At 39.6% G+C, this 17,779-nt stretch overlaps 2 protein-coding genes across 3 annotated transcripts in view; one reads left to right on the plus strand and one right to left on the minus strand.

Annotated features, from left to right (window-relative positions):
- Positions 1-823: 823 nt before the first annotated feature.
- Positions 824-3,405, plus strand: LOC146653048 (gap junction Cx32.2 protein-like). Its single transcript, XM_085381534.1, has one exon. The coding sequence runs from the start codon at positions 1,167-1,169 to the stop codon at positions 1,935-1,937; it is 771 nt and encodes a 256-aa protein (XP_085237660.1). The 5' UTR covers positions 824-1,166; the 3' UTR covers positions 1,938-3,405.
- Positions 3,406-3,520: 115 nt separating this feature from the next.
- mcm9 (minichromosome maintenance 9 homologous recombination repair factor) overlaps positions 3,521-17,779 on the minus strand; it is a 38,164-nt gene continuing 23,905 nt past the window's right edge. For both annotated transcript variants that reach the window (XM_085381531.1, XM_085381532.1), the window contains 5 exons: positions 16,450-16,652; positions 16,100-16,303; positions 15,239-15,321; positions 5,838-5,983; positions 3,521-5,399 (listed from right to left, as the gene is read on the minus strand). In XM_085381531.1, the coding sequence (XP_085237657.1) occupies positions 3,881-5,399; positions 5,838-5,983; positions 15,239-15,321; positions 16,100-16,303; positions 16,450-16,652 (2,155 nt within the window). In that variant the 3' untranslated portion in view covers positions 3,521-3,880. The remainder of the gene's footprint in view (positions 5,400-5,837; positions 5,984-15,238; positions 15,322-16,099; positions 16,304-16,449; positions 16,653-17,779) is intronic.

Below are 17,779 nucleotides of genomic sequence, written 5' to 3' on the forward strand. Positions count from 1 at the left end.
GTTACTATCAGCAAAGAAATATCTGCGGCAGTAAATTAAATTTCACTGTCTCTTGGTGGAACAGGAGAAAGCATATGATTGGGTGCCAAAAGAGGAACATGACATGAGGAAGTCAGGAGTAGCAGAGAAGCATGTGATAGTGATACAGGATATGTATGAAGAGTGGGGTTGGATTACATCTGGGATCGGCTCTAAGCCCTTTTTTTCTGCAGTGATAAAGGACAGATTAACTGATGAGGTGTGGTAGGAGTCTCTGTGAACTATACAGGTAACAGACATCATTATGAGGGTAGGGAGCAGGTGGAAAAGAGCCTGGAGGAGTGGTGGTATGCTCTGGGAGAGAGGACGAATAAAATTCAGTAGAAACAAGACAGAATATATGTATGTAAATGAGAGGACGACAGAAAGGTGAACATGTAAGGAGGAGAAATAGTGTGGGTAGCTGAATTTACATGCCTGGGTTCAGCCGTCCAAAACAACAGACAGTGAGCAAGAGAGGAAGCCAGGCAGGCTAGAGTGGGTCGAGTCTTCTCCATTCTGCCTATTTGCCAGTTTCAAAATTTGTTTCAGCTTTTGTGATTACAGGTGGAGATAGCTTCCAACAGGAGGACTTTGGCTTCAGGACAACCTTGAAGGCAGCATATTCTTTTCATTTGAATTGCACAAAAAGTAATCATTTATTTAAAAATTATGTTCTAAGTAGTACTTAAAAATAATTATACATTTAATTACGTTTTACAAATTATGTATGTGTATATACAGAGACACATGTATATATAAATATTGTATTATATATGTAATATTATATGTTTAAAGTGTGCCAATTACTCCCTTGTTCAAGTTTTAGCTAATGAGAATTGAGAAGCCTAAATTCAGAAAAATATACGTGGTAATGTAGAAGTCATGGGTTGTATTATAAAGTGGAGGTTGAATGATCAATAAGCAGTATTCATAATTGTATTACTATAATAATACATGTAACTCCTGAATGATCCATCATTGTTCAGCATACATTTGATTGAAATTTGTATGAATATATCACCTTAAATAATCCACCCAGTTTCAAATATGACTATATATTGCTCGTCTTTTTCTCGAGATGGACTTTTGTCACACAACTGCATATTCATTGTTGTGTTTTGTTTTCTCTCTTAAAGGCTGCTATTATGGGGGAGTGGTCCTTTCTGTCTGATTTGTTAGACAAGGTGCAGTTTCACTCCACCTTCTTGGGAAAGGTCTGGATGAGTGTTCTTTTTCTCTTCAGGATCTTCATTCTGGCAGCTGGTGTCGATAAAATATGGGGAGACGAACAATCAAACATGAAGTGTAATATCCTAACGCCTGGATGCAAGAATTCTTGCTATGATCACACCTTTCCTTTGTCTCATACACGCTTCTGGGTGCTCCAGATTCTCACTGTCTCCACGCCAACGCTTATCTATCTGGGCCACGTCTTACTAGTGATTCGTAAAGAGAACAAACGGAGAAGACGCCTGGAGGAAAAAAGGAAAAAGCAGGAGATGATTAAAGCCCCCAAGTATTCAAATGAACATGGCAAAGTGCACCTCAAAGGCGCCTTGCTGGTCAGCTACACGTTTCAATTGCTGTTCAAGATTTTGCTTGAAGTAGCATTCATTGTAGGACAGTACTACCTCTATGGCTTCATACTTATGCCAAATAAGGTTTCTTGTTTCAAGGACCCATGTAAGACAGAGGTACACTGCTTCATTAGTCGCTCCACAGAGAAAAGCGTCTTTATTATCTTCATGTTAGCAATGGCTGTGTTTTCTGTCATTTTAAACATTGTGGAGATATTTTACCTGATGATCTCAAAGATAAAGGAGAGGAAAAGAAGGACCAGCAGCTCCATTCCACCAGAGGGATTCAATCTCAACAACCCAAATCCCAATTCAACTGAGAGAGTTACATGGTGTTGAAAGACAGTGAGCTGACGTAAACATTGACATAGGTCACTATCGTTAGTTACAACATCACTCAACATCTTCATTTGAATTTTACATCTTATTTCAGGTTTAAAATAAATCACCCACATCGGTTAAATTGTACATAGACAGCCAACGAGGTTAAATGCAGAAACTACTGAAAATGAGATGTGCTCGTATTCAAAGTTATAAACTGCCAGTATTAAACGCTCACATACTGATCCATCTATCTTTAAAAGTACTAGTAGTTACTAGTAGTTAGGGGTTATCATGGCTAAGCAAGCACACACCTGACATGTACACTACATTCCCATGTTGCGCATCAATTTTCAACCGGAAAACCAGAAACGTAACCTTCTCTTGAACATGATCTACAAATGTCATTTGCAAAAATGTTGGGATTCTAATATCTGTTATTTGGTCATTTACTTCAACTTTCATCTAACAGCGAAAAACAAAATAAAGTGTCCAAGAGCACCTCAATCATGAACAAAATTAAACAGGTTCTAGATTATAATTCTCTCTGGATTTTGTGTTGTTCTCTAATTCTCCCGTATTTAACTTGTTGTGTAGAGGTACGGGGAAATAATTATAAAAATACACTAAATTCGCTTTTCATATTACAAAAAAAGGACAATTGGTATTACACATAAAGTTCAATATCCTCTTCATACAAACTTATTTTTACAGTCGAAATTATTAAAAGTTCATGACAGGGATGAGAGGGGTCATTAAATGACAAGAGGTGTTTTCAATGTGACAAGTCATCACTGTTATATATTGTTGTTAATGTGTATTACATATACTCAGGAAGAAGCTACATAACTACATGACTGAGCTATAAATATGTGAAGGGAGTGGGAGTAAATGCTCCATTTTGTATATATGTATTCATGTACTCTAAATAAACCATCAATCAATCAAACACTGAAATGCTATGTGTCAAGTTGGTCCTGGTATTGGAAATGGTGCACATTTTAAAAATACAAGTCAGCAAAGTTCAGGAGCAGCATACTGTTAGCCAGTTCTGAATCTTGGCTCCCGTGTATGAGCACTGACCCATGTAGTAAGCCTTAATTATACAGTGTTGATGGGACAGCTAAAGGGCGCAATGGCAGAGTAGTCATTCCTCTTATATTTCTTTGAAGTATGCTTGATGATCGGTGTCTGGGTCGCTTACACAGTTTGTCCTTTGTAATATAACATCTCGGTGAACCAGTCTGCGTAGTCACATAAACTCCATGCTCATTGTGTGATGATAAATTTTTTGCAGACGTGAACCCAAGTTGATCCTAGCTAACTTGCAGAAAGTATAATCTTGTTGCAGGTGCCTAGTTAAACATTACCAAATATTCTCTGAATAACATTTTTTTTTTAAATTGATTGCAGTTTACATTATATGTTTGAAAATATGTGTTCCAGAACACATATTTTCACATAATAGGCTAAAACAATGCTAACAAAAAGCTGAAAAAATATATACATAATTTTTTAGGTTCACTTAAAACTGAATATAAATAAAGGCCTTTAAGAAAAATATTAACAAAACACATGGATGTGTCTCACATTATGTTTATTTTATTTGCTGTACATAAAGATCTCGGTGAGCAACTCACTTTTAACAGGTGTTAAATGTGTTACACGTAGGTGTAATACAGAACAAGCAACTAAAAAAAAAAAAAGTTGTATTGAGCACATGTAAGGAAGGATATCTTACTATTATGAACACAGTACTTTTTCATTGTACAGGAGTAGAAAAAAAAATAAAAAAAATCACACTGCAGCTAGCTGGTGAAAACTGTGTGACTAGACACTATGCTAAAGAGCTAAACTCAAGTTTATATCCCAGGAAACTTTTCTGTCAAACTTATTCATTTCCTACAACCAGATTATGTTTTCTTCAGGAAAAAAGTTCTTTATCCACAAACGTTGTGATTTCAGACTTTGGCTTTTTTCAAAACCTCTTGGTCCCAGTCAGTGTCAAGAACATCATTATTTAACTCGGCAGACTCAAACAGAGACAATCCTGAGAATAGGCCTTTGGAACCACTACTATTACCATCCTGAGGACTCGTAAAACACTTTCTCTTTAGACTGGCAGTCCTTTGACAGTTAACTGAATCCCTAGTTACCATTTTTACAGTGTTGTTTTCAGTATGACTGAATTTGGTCTGTTTTACTTTGCACTCGGACATTGTTGTACTCGTTGACTTCATCCCTAGTTCACATTTCTTTGCTGGTGTGTAATCTGTTGCTGGGGGTATGGTTTGGCACTTCTTGCCTATGTGGTTGGCGATGTTTAGAATTTTGTGGACTTTTGAATTAGCTCTCAAACAATCAGCATCACCTTTTTTAAGCGTACTCTTTTCCATTTTTGTTTGAGCTGTTGTGGGTTCACTTGTCCAGATAGATGAGAATCCTGAGAGTTTAATTTCTGAGCTTGAGGAAGTTATACTGGTCTTCATCTGTTCTGATTGTAATGTAGTTTGATTAGTGATGCAAGCACTTGATTTTGAAAGTGGGGTGGAAGTAAATACATCTCTGTCATCACCAGTGCTGACTCTGGTTCTCTGACACAGGTGTGCGTCATTATGACTAATTGGTTTCTTTGTGTTAACGCTCACTGTCATTTGCTTTTCTGGACTGGCATTATTGTTATGGTTGTCAACTGAAGTTCTCATCTTACTTGGTTTGAACATGAATCTTGACAACTTTCCACGCAAGTCTATGTGTGTTTCAGCTTCGACTGCCATTTTCTCCCTTGGAACAGCGCTGCTCTTCCTACTTTCAGTCAGGTGCAATTTGTCCTCCTTTACATAGCTGTCTTTGTCAGTGGACAGGTTTGTCTCTAGTACATTTTCACTTTCATCCCCAAACACCAGCCTTTCTCTGTGTCCTTTTCCAACCTCTTTGTGAAATCGCTGATGTTTCAGGTCCAGTTGCCCAATGCCTTTATCTCCCATATTCTTAGAGTCCATTGTGCTTCTAGAAACCTTTTGAAAATGATATCCCAATGGCTCTGGATGTGCTTCATGCTTCTTTCTCTCATATTTCAGTATCTCCTCTTGGCTTTTAGAGATTTCTTCTGTAACGCTTTCATTTTTCTTACCTTGTATGTTTTGTTCTGAAACAGAGGTAATATTTCCAAAAACAACTGGAGCAACGGTCCTTCTCGAAGTCAACTTTTCAGATCGACAGCTTGATTGTCTGGTTACTTTACACACGTCTGTTCCACTTGAAATAGTTTTTGTATTTTCTTGAGGTGTAGTTATGGGTGAGGTCCTATCATTTGGGGACAGTGACAGAGAGGTGTGGAACCAGTTCGAGTCACTCCTCACTGTATTACCACTTTCCAAATTGCTAGTGTGTGTTTTGGAGTTTGCGTCACTGAGTAGATGCTTCAGTTTAGTAGTTGATGAATCACATTCAGGAGACTCTGATGTCTGGCTTTTTGACCTTAAGAGAAAAACAGCCTGCAGTTAAAATGATGATAGCTCCAAACACTCATGTGCACAAAGTTGAATCCATAAATAAACATTTCAAATCTGCTCCCAATTTGAACTCCACTGGCTACATTCATCACAAAGAATCATGTCATTAAGTGTCAAAGAATAATTATCTTATGTGTTTTTGTATACGTTTTATACAAGTAAAGACAGAAAATGGGGCCTAAAAGACTATAGATTATCAGTGGACGTCAAATCATTAGGTCATGATTTTGATGTCATGGGGGATTTCTTTGCAGAAAAGAGACAGTTACTAGCAGCACTGCTTATGCATTCAAATGTTGTGTAGCAGGAGGTAATAATCTAACATTGGGATTATCTTTGAAAGTTAACAAATTAAAAAAAAACAACAACAACAAAAAACAAAACAAAACACCAATTTACTCACCTGGATAGTCTGTCTCGCTCCTTCTTAAGGAACAGTGGGAGGTTCAGTCCTTCGAGCAGTATCTGACACTGAGTTTGATACTGCTCAACAGGGTCAGCAGGAAATGAGGTGAATAAAGTATTCACATTTCCCTGCAGAGCGCCACCCTAAAAGAAGAACGTAATATGCAGTTACAGACTGACACAGCAGCGTGATGACAACACACCACAAAGTGAATGATATCAACCAGCTGGAAAACAAAGGAGACTAGAAGTGAGAATGTCATCTGTAAACTCATTTTACATTGTGGTCCACATACAGCCCACTTTACTTTTAAGTGGGCCAGAATGCTGAAAATTAGTATATCAAAAAGAAGTGTGACTTCATCACTCATTTACAACAAGTGAATGCTGCTGTAACTTATGAAAGCTCTGTCAGCACTCACTCTTAGATAGTGATAACTTTTCACTCGTTTAATTGTTTATCCATTTCTTGATTACTTTGGTGTAGTATGAATAGCTGTGAGAGTCTTTATAAGCACTTCACCAAAATTTATGGAAATACAATTCAAAGTTTATGTCCTCCTCTACATTTTCAGAGATGTCCAGTGGGCCAGATTGGAGTCTTGCCAGACCAATGCTGCAATTAAAGTGGGAGCTTCAACACAATATACAACGAACAGATTGCTTGCAGTATTGTATACAACTTTAGGCTAAAGCATCAAGTCTAAGCTTCAATGTGAGTAGATTTTCAGCAAGTAAAACTGTTTTAGACACGGTTATGTTAGGATTCTGTTTCAGTAAAGGCAATGAAAACCAAAAAATTAGGCAAGAAATGATCAGATGTGGAATTTATTTTTTCAAACTTAACAGCTGGTTTCATTCAAAAAAATTGCACAGACTTTAGTATCCTACCTTTAGTAAACACCGCTGCTAATTATTTTAGTATAATGATCATAGTACATACAAGTGGTGTGAAAACGTGTTTGCCCTGACTGAGCATAAATGCCAGGATCAGTACTACAGTCAACCGATAACAACAATTTTTTCTGGCAAAACTTCTCCTGTTTCTCCTAAGAAGTATAAAAGAGGGCTATGGTATCCGACCCTAGAAAACCACCAAGTCATTGGTCCAGGTATGTGGATGACACCTGGGTGAAAATCAAATTTCAGGATGTGCAACAATTCACGGATCACATTAACTCGCTGGAAAACCACATCAAATTCACCAGGGAGGATATGAAAAGTTGCTGGTTAGCCTTCTTAGACTGTGAGATCGCCATCAGTAATGGGGGACATTTAAAAGTTGATGTGTACTGTAAACATACGCATACGGATAGGGCTGTGCGATATGACCAAAATCTCATATCCCAATATAAGACATCTACCGTCCGATAACGATATAAATCACAAAAATTTTACATTTTCTGTAAATTATGTGAATCTCGGGCAGCTCGACTTGCGTGAAGTGTTTCCAGCTGGGCGTCGTGTACCTGGACTCGAGTGTTTAACCGATGCATGAAACGATACATTTTTAGACATAAGTTGTAATGGCCGCCGTTTTCCTTGTGAGTATTTATTACACGACGTGCTGCCGGGAAAAGCCTGTTCTAACGTTTGAGTCTAAGGTTTATTTTTTAGCACCTGACGGCTCTTTTTTGCTTCTCATCCGTAAATAATCTGCTCTTTCGCGTGATTCAGTTTATTTTGAAAAGTCTCAATAGGATCTTGAGCTTTATTGTGAAAGGTTTATGTGGAAAATAAACAAGTGGACACGCGATGGTGTTACCGTCGTTGTTGCTAACGACAATGCATAAAAACAGGCGCTTGTCCGTCTGTAGTGTGGTTATATTAAATATAAGAGAAAGAGAGAACTTTAAGAAATTAATATAGCCACTACAGTGACCATCAAAACGATGAAAAAATATTGCCATAAACGGTTTATTTTGCGACACCACAAAACAAATGATTGCGTAAAATGAAACGATAGACATTTTTATATCGTCATCCAATATATATCGTTATATCGAACAGCCCTACATACAGATTAGTATTTAAGGTTTGACTCTCATCTTCCACTGGAGCATAAACTTGGAGTCATCAGGACACTACAACACAGAGCGAACGCCAACCCCACTGACACAACGGCCAGGGAAGCAGAAGAACATCACATCAAAAAGGCCCTGAGTAAATGTGGTTATCCTACACAGCAAATTCAAAAGTGTTAAATGTTTGGTGTTAATAGTCTTCTTGCAAAAGTAGAGTTAATTTTACTCTAAGCAGAGTCACATTCTTTTAATGTAACTCTGAGGTGTAAAATGATAGTAGTTAAAATCGAGTGTTAAAAATGAGTGTTTCTCTGTCAAATCTGGAGGTGTTACAATGGAAACATTAACTCTTGACCTCTTAACTCTGAACTCCTAGAGGGGCTATGACACCAACAGAGTAAATTCACAGACTCCGCCCCCAGCACCATAGGCTCCAATCGAAGCTGAAGTGAAGCCGTTTCAGAACATTTTGCTCTACATATTTGAGTTGTTTGCCATACTTGGTAAGTCATTTTTTCAAAGATTGTTTCAATTATTATTATGAGCTTTTACTTCTGTAGCTCTTTGGAGTTGAGACAAAGCTGTGTGAAAGGCATTAGCCATGTTGCTCGGTGATAGCATAATATTCTGTTTTAGCTAGCTGAAAGGTATTGTTTGCGGGCAAATACCACAGCCTTGAAAAAAAGCTTGCATGTGAATTTTCAGTCAAACTTTTGATCAAATACGGGGACTTCCGGTCAGCATGCGACCCGAATAGACGCAGGAACAAGCTGCTCCGGTGAACTTAACTCCGCTTTGACCAGTTTCACCCCTTCAACTGCCACCTTTAAGTCGCTTACACTCGTAACTGCTTTTCTAGTGTTTTGAACACTTTTGACCCTTTCCAATGGCTGCTAAGAGTGCAAAAGCGAACAAAAAGGAGGACGCTAGCTTAACACTGGAGGCTATCACCACGCTGCTCCAGCAGCACCGAGATGAGTTGGCATCTGAATTTAAGACCTCATTTAACGCCCTCGATTCGAAGCTGGACCAGGTACGACAAGCCCAAGAGGAACAGGCCGAGAGAGTTTCATCCTTGGAGCTTGCAACTGAAGACCTGAGCCAACGTGTCGCTGACCTTGAAAACACGTGTGCCGCTCTTCGCGAAGACAACAACCAGCTAAAGAACAAAGTCACTGACCTGGAGAGCCGTAGCAGGCGTCAGAACATCCGCGTCCTTGGACTGCCTGAAGACACTGAAAGTGGGCGCCCCACTCACTTCTTTTCCAACCTTCTCTGTGAGTTATTGGGCAAAGAAATACTTCAGTCTCCACCGGAGCTCGATAGAGCGCACCGCTCCCTCGCAGCGAAGCCGCCCGTGGGACGCCCACCTCGCCCGGTGATCATCCGCCTGCACCGATACCAGATCAAGGACCTCATCATCCGAGAAGCTAGGAGGAGAGGGAAATTCGACTACCGAGGCGTGCCTATCCGAATTGTGGAAGACTACAGCCCCGAGGTCCTCAATCAGCGGGCGCAGTACAAGGACATTATGTCGGAGCTCTACGGGCGAGGCCTGAGGCCGGCTCTCCTCTTCCCAGCACGGCTTCGCATAACGCAGGCCAGCGGCGCCAGAAAGTTTTTCAGCTCCGTGGACCAGGCTCAACAGTACATTGAGAGGCTCCCAAAGGCTCCGGAAGCCCCGTGAAGAATTATTACTGATAAAACAATGGCACCAAATGCAGGTACCAAACATTCCATATAGGTATGGAGGCGCAGTCGGGATCCACGTAAGACGTTGCTTCTCCCCTCCGAGTGTAGCGATGTAGTCTGAGTGCTATAGCACTGAAATGCTGATTATTACTTTAATTTAACTCGATAATCTTATTTTGTTTTCTTTGTTAAATAAGGAGACAACCTCATTGACTTCTACCCGTTGGCTAATGACGTAATATCTGTTGCACGGAGACGGGGAGTTTTGTTATCTACTCGTAGCCTTCTGTCTGTTCTTATTCAATAATTCAGTTATACCGGTAGTACTTATTGAACTACATCATCTTTTTGTGTTTGGTTGTTTGTTTACATACTTGGACTCTGCTTTGAAACACTCCAGCAATTACATTTGGACTTGGTGGCTGATACAGTTTCGAAACTTAACAGTATTATACGGGGTTTCAGCTTACTATGCTATGGCCACCGGAGCAGTGGTTCAACTGCTTCAATACCTAGGTTATTGGTATCATAGACAGGAGGAGTAACACTCTAAATATGTTAAGTTTGAAGAGCTCGCTGCTTGTTCTTGTTCTTTTTTTTAGCAGCCATTTTCTGTTGTGGGGAGGGTTTGGGGAGGGTAAGAGTCACTGCTTTGAACCTCATACACTGTTCTTTTTTTTAACCTGTTCTGAACTAATTTCCACCCACTGTAAAGTTATTCTGTTCTTATCATCTAAGGCCAGTGTGCATAGTTTCTTTGCTCTACAAATCAGATGAGTCTGCAATTGAACTTTCTAAGCTGGAATGTTAAAGGTCTAAATCATCCAGTCAAGAGAAGGAGGGTTTGGTCACATGTTAAACACCATAACACTGACGTGGCTTTCCTGCAGGAGACCCACGTCAGGGCCTCTGATAATGTCCGTCTCTTCTCCCGTTGGAGGGGCCAGTGTTTTCACTCACTTTTCCAAGCTAGGGCACGTGGGGTCTCTATATTGGTCAGGCAGAACATTCCCTTTGAGGCCCACAATGTCATAGCAGACAAATATGGTAGATATGTCATAGTCAGTGGGAAACTGTATAACAGTCTTGTTGCTCTAGTAAATGTGTATGCTCCTAATACAGATGACGAGAATTTCTTTAAACAACTATTCTCCTCTTTGCCTGACTTAAATGTCTACTCTCTTTTTCTGGGGGGTGACTTTAACTGCTGGTTAGACCCAGCCCTGGATCGCTCATCCACTAAGAGCAATGTTTTAAGCAAATCTGCATCTGTCATTCATGCCTTTCTATCAGAATATGGAGTGTGTGATGTTTGGCGTACTCTAAATCCTCATAAAAGAGATTACTCCTATTTTTCACATGTGTACCATACATATTCAAGAATTGATTACTTTATCATTGACACTAATTGTCTGCAGCAGGTCCACTCCTGTGCCTACCATAGCATAGTTATTTCAGATCACGCCCCTCTTACTTTGTCTCTGTCTCTCCCACATCCTCCTGTTAAAGCTGCACAATGGCGTTTCAACTCGACCCTCCTGTCGGATGAAAATTTTGTAAAGTTTATCCAGGATGAGATACGCTTTTACTTTGCCACCAACTCTTCCCCAGAGACTTCCAGCCTTGTCGTATGGGATGCCTTTAAGGCGTATATCAGAGGCCAGATTATTGCTTATTCGGCAAGAATCAAAAAACAGTCCACCCATGAAAGGAACAAGTTAATGCAACAAATTAAGGAGACTGATGAACAGTATGCTCTCAAACAGAGTCATGAAATATTTAAAAAGCGTGTAGAACTTAAAACAAGACTTGACCTACTCACAACGTACTCGACTGAACGTTTACTCTTACATGACAAATCCAAATTTTATATGCATGGTGACAAACCTGATAAATTACTGGCGAGCCTTCTAAAAGGTTCTCGGGCAAGGCAAAGTATTCTTAAAATTCGACAACAAGATGGCAACATAGTCACAGATCATGAAAAAATCAATGAAGTGTTCAGGGATTTTTACTCACAGCTTTACACCTCAGAGTCCCAAACTGACTGTAATGCAATTAATGAGTTTTTAGCTAAACTTGACATTCCTGAAATTCCACCAGAACTTAAAACAAGGCTGGATGAACCCATCTCCCAGTTAGAAGTTTCCTTGGCTATAGCTTCGATGCACTCTGGTAAGTGTCCAGGTCCGGATGGCTTTCCGCCAGAATTTTTCAAACACTTCTCTTCATTACTGTCCACGCAGCTTAGTGCAACCCTCACGGACTGCAAGGAACAAGGATCTCTTCCTCGATCATTCTATGAAGCCTGTATTACACTTATTAAAAAGAAAGGAAAAGATCCGTTGGAATGTGCCTCCTATAGACCCATTTCTCTACTGAACACAGACGCTAAAATATTAGCCAAGATACTTGCCCGTAGACTAGAAATAGTTCTTCCAAAAATTATTTCGAAAGACCAGACAGGCTTCATTAAAGGTCGTCATTCATATTTTAACATAAGGAGGCTATTTAACATAGTCTACTCCAGCTCTACAGACTCTGATGAATGTGTGGTCTCGCTTGACGCTGAAAAGGCCTTTGATCGAGTTGAGTTTGATTATCTCTTTGCAGTCCTTGATAGATTTGGCTTTGGAGCGAAATTTACTTCATGGATCAAATTACTCTATTCTCAACCATCTGCTACAATACGAACTAACCTCCAATTGTCAAAACCCTTCAAACTTCACAGAGGCACACGCCAGGGATGTCCTCTCAGCCCCCTGCTTTTTGATCTGGCCATAGAACCCCTTGCCATTGCGTTCCGCAGTTGCAAAGAGGTACACGGCATTTGGAGAAACAATACAGAACATAAGGTCTCGCTCTATGCAGATGATCTCCTGCTCTTTATTTCTAAGCCCTTAGCCTCACTACCATCTGCATTGAATCTGCTTAGTCAATTTGGTCAGATTTCAGGGTATAAACTGAACCTTAATAAAAGTGAGCTCTTCCCGCTGAGTAGCAAAGCCAGTATGTTAGACTTCACCTGCTTGCCCTTCAGAGTTGAAATGACAAAAATTACATATTTGGGAATCACAGTGACAAAAAAACATAAAAACCTTTTCACAGAAAATGTGAGTGCTTTGCTGAACCAAGTGAAGCGGTCCCTTACCCACTGGACACCACTCTCTATGTCTCTGGTAGGACGTATCAATTCAATTAAAATGACCATTCTACCCAAATTTCTATACCTTTTCCAGGCCATACCCATTTTCATTCCCAACACTTTTTTCAATAAGCTGGACTCTGTCATCTCATCTTATCTATGGCAGGGTAAACGCCCAAGGCTCAATAAGATGCATCTTCAAAAATCTAAAATTGAGGGTGGGTTTGCACTTCCCAACTTTCGTTTTTATTATTGGGCTGCTAACATACGATGTTTGGTGTTTTGGTATTTTTACCATAATCGGAGTGGTTGTCCTGACTGGGTCACTATGGAATTGCATAGTGACAACAGTATATCCTTACCAGCTGCACTTTGTTCTCCACTCCCATCCTCTTCATTCAACTTCATTCCCAACCCTGTAGTGGTGCACTCATTAAAAATATGGGGCCAGTTTAGGAAATATTTTAAACTTTGTGACTTCTCCCTCCTCAGCCCCATTGCATCTAACCATTTCTTTAAACCTTCTACCCAGGACAGTGGGTTTGCGGAATGGCACAGAAGTGGAATAACTTGCTTTAAGGACCTATTCATAGCCAACAAACTAGCATCATTTGAACAACTTGCTAATAAATATATTCTTCCACCATCACACTTTTTCAGATACTTGCAAGTCAGGCACTTTATTTGTTCCCAGATTTCAGGCTCAAGCCCTCCACCAGAGCCTACACTACTAGAAACTATTCTACAACTCAATCCAACCAATAGAGGGCTGATTTCCTTGCTTTACAATAAAATGTTAAATTTGACACATACCTCTTCATCCAAGCTCAAGACACTGTGGGAAGAGGACTTAAACATGACAATCTCTGATGAAACATGGGCCTCTATACTCAAACATGTCAACACTACATCACTATGTGCCCGCCATTGTTTAATCCAGTTCAAAGTGGTGCATAGAGCCCATTTCTCAAAATCCAGATTATCCCGTATCTACCCTGAAATCACTCCATACTGTGACAGATGCAAAACTGCTGAAGCCTCACTGGTCCACATGTACTGGTCTTGTCCCAATCTCACTCAGTTCTGGTCAGAGGTTTTTCGTGCCCTGTCCGGAATTCTCAGTGTGACGCTGGCCCCCGGCCCCCTTCTTGCTCTGTTTGGCATCAGTGGGAATGAGGTGCTTCTACCGGCCTCTAAAAAACAGGCATTATCATTCTGTTCCCTGTTGGCCAGAAGGGCAATCCTACTGAGGTGGCGGGACGCTGCCCCTCCCACTCACAAACAGTGGTTATATGACCTCATGGCCTGTCTAAAACTGGAAAAGATAAGACACTCACTTCAGAACTCCACTGGGAAATTTCAAGACATGTGGGGACCCTTTCTTGATGCTTTTCAAAATCTATAAGAATTTTTCAGCGAACTCTTAAGTCAGGTGTGGAAATACAGTGTGCGGGTGCAGGCAGTGACCTGGGTGGGAATGAATGGGATTGTTTTGCAGGGATTATGTTACTTTGGGATATATTATACATTTGTTTATATTATTTTTTTTCTCTTTCTTTCCCTTTTTCCTTTTTTTTTTTTTTTTTTTTTTTTCCTTTCTTTTATTTCACAGCCGAAGATACATTTTTGGACTCATTTCACAGCTTAAATGTACTACTTAACCTCAATGTACAGATCATCTGTAATCCTTCTCTTTTCTTTCTGTCTATATGTATAATATATATGTTGATGCTTATGTGTACAAAAGGAAACCTCTTAATAAAAAAGACGTTGTTTAAAAAAACTTTTGATCAAATACACCTAAAACAATGTCTAGAATGTGAAACGTTGGTATAATGGTGCTACTTGAAGCCTGAAAACGATCGCCCATAAAACAAAACGAGCAAACAGCAGTAGCAGACGTCCTGACTGGATTCTACGTTAGCATTTAGATCCCTCCAGAGTTTTGTGCACACGGTTTAGGTAAAAATGAAAAAGGTTGAGGTTTTACATTTAGTTCAGTATTACCTGTTGTCTGTGTCCTTGTCTTTTGGGAAAATACTTTACACAAGTAATGGCTCAAAGAGGATTCCTTTTTTTTTTACTGTGCTGCAATTGTTTACTGGATTATTTGTGCCATTAATTAGTGTCAACTAATTTTTATTCAATCTCCACATAGGATATGCTTGTGAAGATGTCCCTCTCCCCTTCTGTTTTTCTTTTCCTTCCTCTTTCTTTCTCTCTTTCCTATCCCTCACTCATGTCTGTCCCGTCTGTAACAACTGAAAATAAAATAAAATAAATAATAAAAACAAAGGTCGATCAAATGGACCAATACAGCAATGCCACGATGATCCATTTGGCAAAATAAATCCATTGGGTATCCTTGTTGGTCTTCAGACAACAATTCTGACGGCTAAAGAACCAAATGGGACAGGCAAAAAAAAAAAACCTTTTGGGATTTCCTGCTAAAATAAATACAATGAATACAAAACCCTTTAAATTGAAAGAGCCTCATAGACAGGTTTTAATTTTCAAAGTAACAAATAAAAGCCTTACCTGCATAGAGCACTCCATAACAGAAACAGCAATGACAGCGTCTTCTATGGTAACTGTCTCTCTGTACATGAGCTTGGCATGGGCTGTAAAATTAACAAAAAAAGTTTTCTGCCACTGCTGCCGTTCCACTTTTTTCAGATTTGTATATGCAACAAGCTTTATTGTTATTACATATCATCAGCAACTTCATAGTTAACAAAACTTTAGTTTAAAATCATTTTGCTTTTAAATCATCATATGATGAATGTTTAGTAACTAATTACAATATTTGATTAAACAAAAAAAAAAAAAATCTCCACTTGCTCCTGTGAATGGTCTTTAACCTTCAAGATCTAGTCCTCTAACTGAATCGAATTGATTTTAGAAATCAGTGACAATACCCAGCCCTAAGGCAAAGCATGCTGTGCAAAGACACCCCTGAGACAATCAAGCACATAACAGCAGGGTGCAAGATTCTAGCAAACAGGGCATACGTGGAACGCCATAACAAAGAACATGAACACCTGAGCAGAGTTTGAGAAGTCAGAAGGCCAAAATGGGATGCAGTTCCTAGGGTGGTTGAGAAAGGCTAAGCTAAGTCATGTGGACTTCCACATACAAATGGACGGCTACAAACCAAACATACTAGTGATGGACAAGCAGAGGAAGGAGGCTACAGGGATAGATATAGTTATACTAAAGTGGCAGCAACAACAGGAAGAAAGAACACAAAAACAAAAAACATCTTGTATGCCTTTCGGTGCTGCAAGAGCAGCGTGTAAAATATTATCAGAAGACTCGTTTTAGACCTGACCACAATCAATGACTTGACTTATGAATAAATATGACCAAACTAGTCTGAAGTCAAACTTCTCATCTTACCTTCAGCCAGCCTGCTCAGACTCTCCAATGTGCGTATAGTTGTGCGGGCAGCACTGCTGCTATCACTCCGTCTTTGTAGCTGGTAGTAGCGTGTCAGTATACAGTTGGCTTCTTCTGACATCACTGGTTTTAAATGCTTAATCAGGCTGAAATAAGCTTTCATTTTCTCCATAGACCACAGACTCGAACACTGATCAGGTAGTCCTTAAGAAAAAAAGAGAAGGGGCATTTTTACCACGTTCTCCCCATTGAAGGGTATGTGAGAGAACAATAATAATCAATTATTTATAACAACAGACTTTATTGTTTTAGTCATATTTCACTTCCAAACTCAAAAACATGTCTTCTACCTCTGTCCTCCATAATGAAAGAGGAGATGATGTGGTCCCACTCTGCATTTCTGGTATCCAGCAGAACTAAAACCAGGTCAAAACGACTTAGCAAAGGACTGGCCAGAGCTACGTTCACAGACAGTGGCTCGTTGGGATCATACTGGCCTTTAGGGTTGGTAGCTGCCAGAATGGTAGTTCTGGTATTCAGTTTACACACCATGCTGCAGAAAGAGAGAGCAGTGGATCACACAGAAAAAAAAACGAGAAAAAAAAACAGATGAGTAAACACTTTTTTTTTTAAAATTAAAATGATCCATTTAAATAATCCAGTATGTGGATTAGGAGATTTATTAGTTTATCAAGGTTCATTTTGTATTAGATTCCCCTTGTGTTTTCTACCCCTGTGTTAAGTTTCCCTCGTCCTTTATGCGTTTCATGTCTGCATGTCTTTTGTCGTGAAATTCATGTTGTCATGTCTGCGTTTCATTATGTTTCCTGTTTTATTTTGAAGAGGTCCTATGTTCTACGTTCAATGGGTTTAGTTTTACTCCTCCCCTGTGACGTCATTATGTTCATGTGTGTCAGCTGTTTCCCCATGTGTTCCCACTTCCCTCATAGCTGTGTGTTATTCTCCCTGTCTTCCATGAGTTTGTTGTTGTTAGTTTCCCAGTTTAGTTTTGTTCTTTGTTTCACCTCCACGCTTGCAATAAAGCTGTGTTTTTGAGTTCACGTTTGCCTCGGTAAGGTTTGCGTTTGGGTCATTTTCCTGCCTGCACACAGCCGTTTTGTGACAATGTATAAAAAAAAAAAAAAGCTGTATAATATTACTGTCAGAGTTTGAGTACAGTATTGTCGTGTGAAATAAGTGTAAATAAAAAAGGAGGGGAAAGGAAAGAGTTGTTAAGATCTCAGTGCTACTTAGGAGATGTTTACAAACTTACAAGGTGAGTAAATGTTTAAACAATAGGAAGGAGAGGAATGTAGAAGACTGTAAATGAGACCCATGAGCTGAGCTGTTGTTTGGGAAAGTGGAGTGAGTTGGTCCTGAGGCCCCGTTGATGAGAACCAGAAAAAACAAACCAAACAAAAAAACTGTCGGCTGGATTAAATGATGTTCTATCCAAACTGGCAGCTCACATGTAGCTCTTCAGCAAAATGAGCCAATAGGATAAAGAAAAGAGAAGATTCTGCTGAATACCAATGAGCATGCCTTTAGTAGACTAGGTCATAAACAAGGTCTTAACAAAATGAGCCACTTGGCACAAGTAGAACAAGAAAAAAAGGAAACCCTGCTAAACACCCATGAGTGGACGAGGTCATAAACACAAAATGAGCCACTGATAACCGT

This window comes from Rhamphochromis longiceps, linkage group LG15 (assembly GCF_057381845.1).
Source record: "Rhamphochromis longiceps isolate RC_006_pf linkage group LG15, R_longiceps_female_GT1.1, whole genome shotgun sequence".
In the NCBI taxonomy this organism is placed as follows: Eukaryota; Metazoa; Chordata; class Actinopteri; order Cichliformes; family Cichlidae; genus Rhamphochromis; species Rhamphochromis longiceps.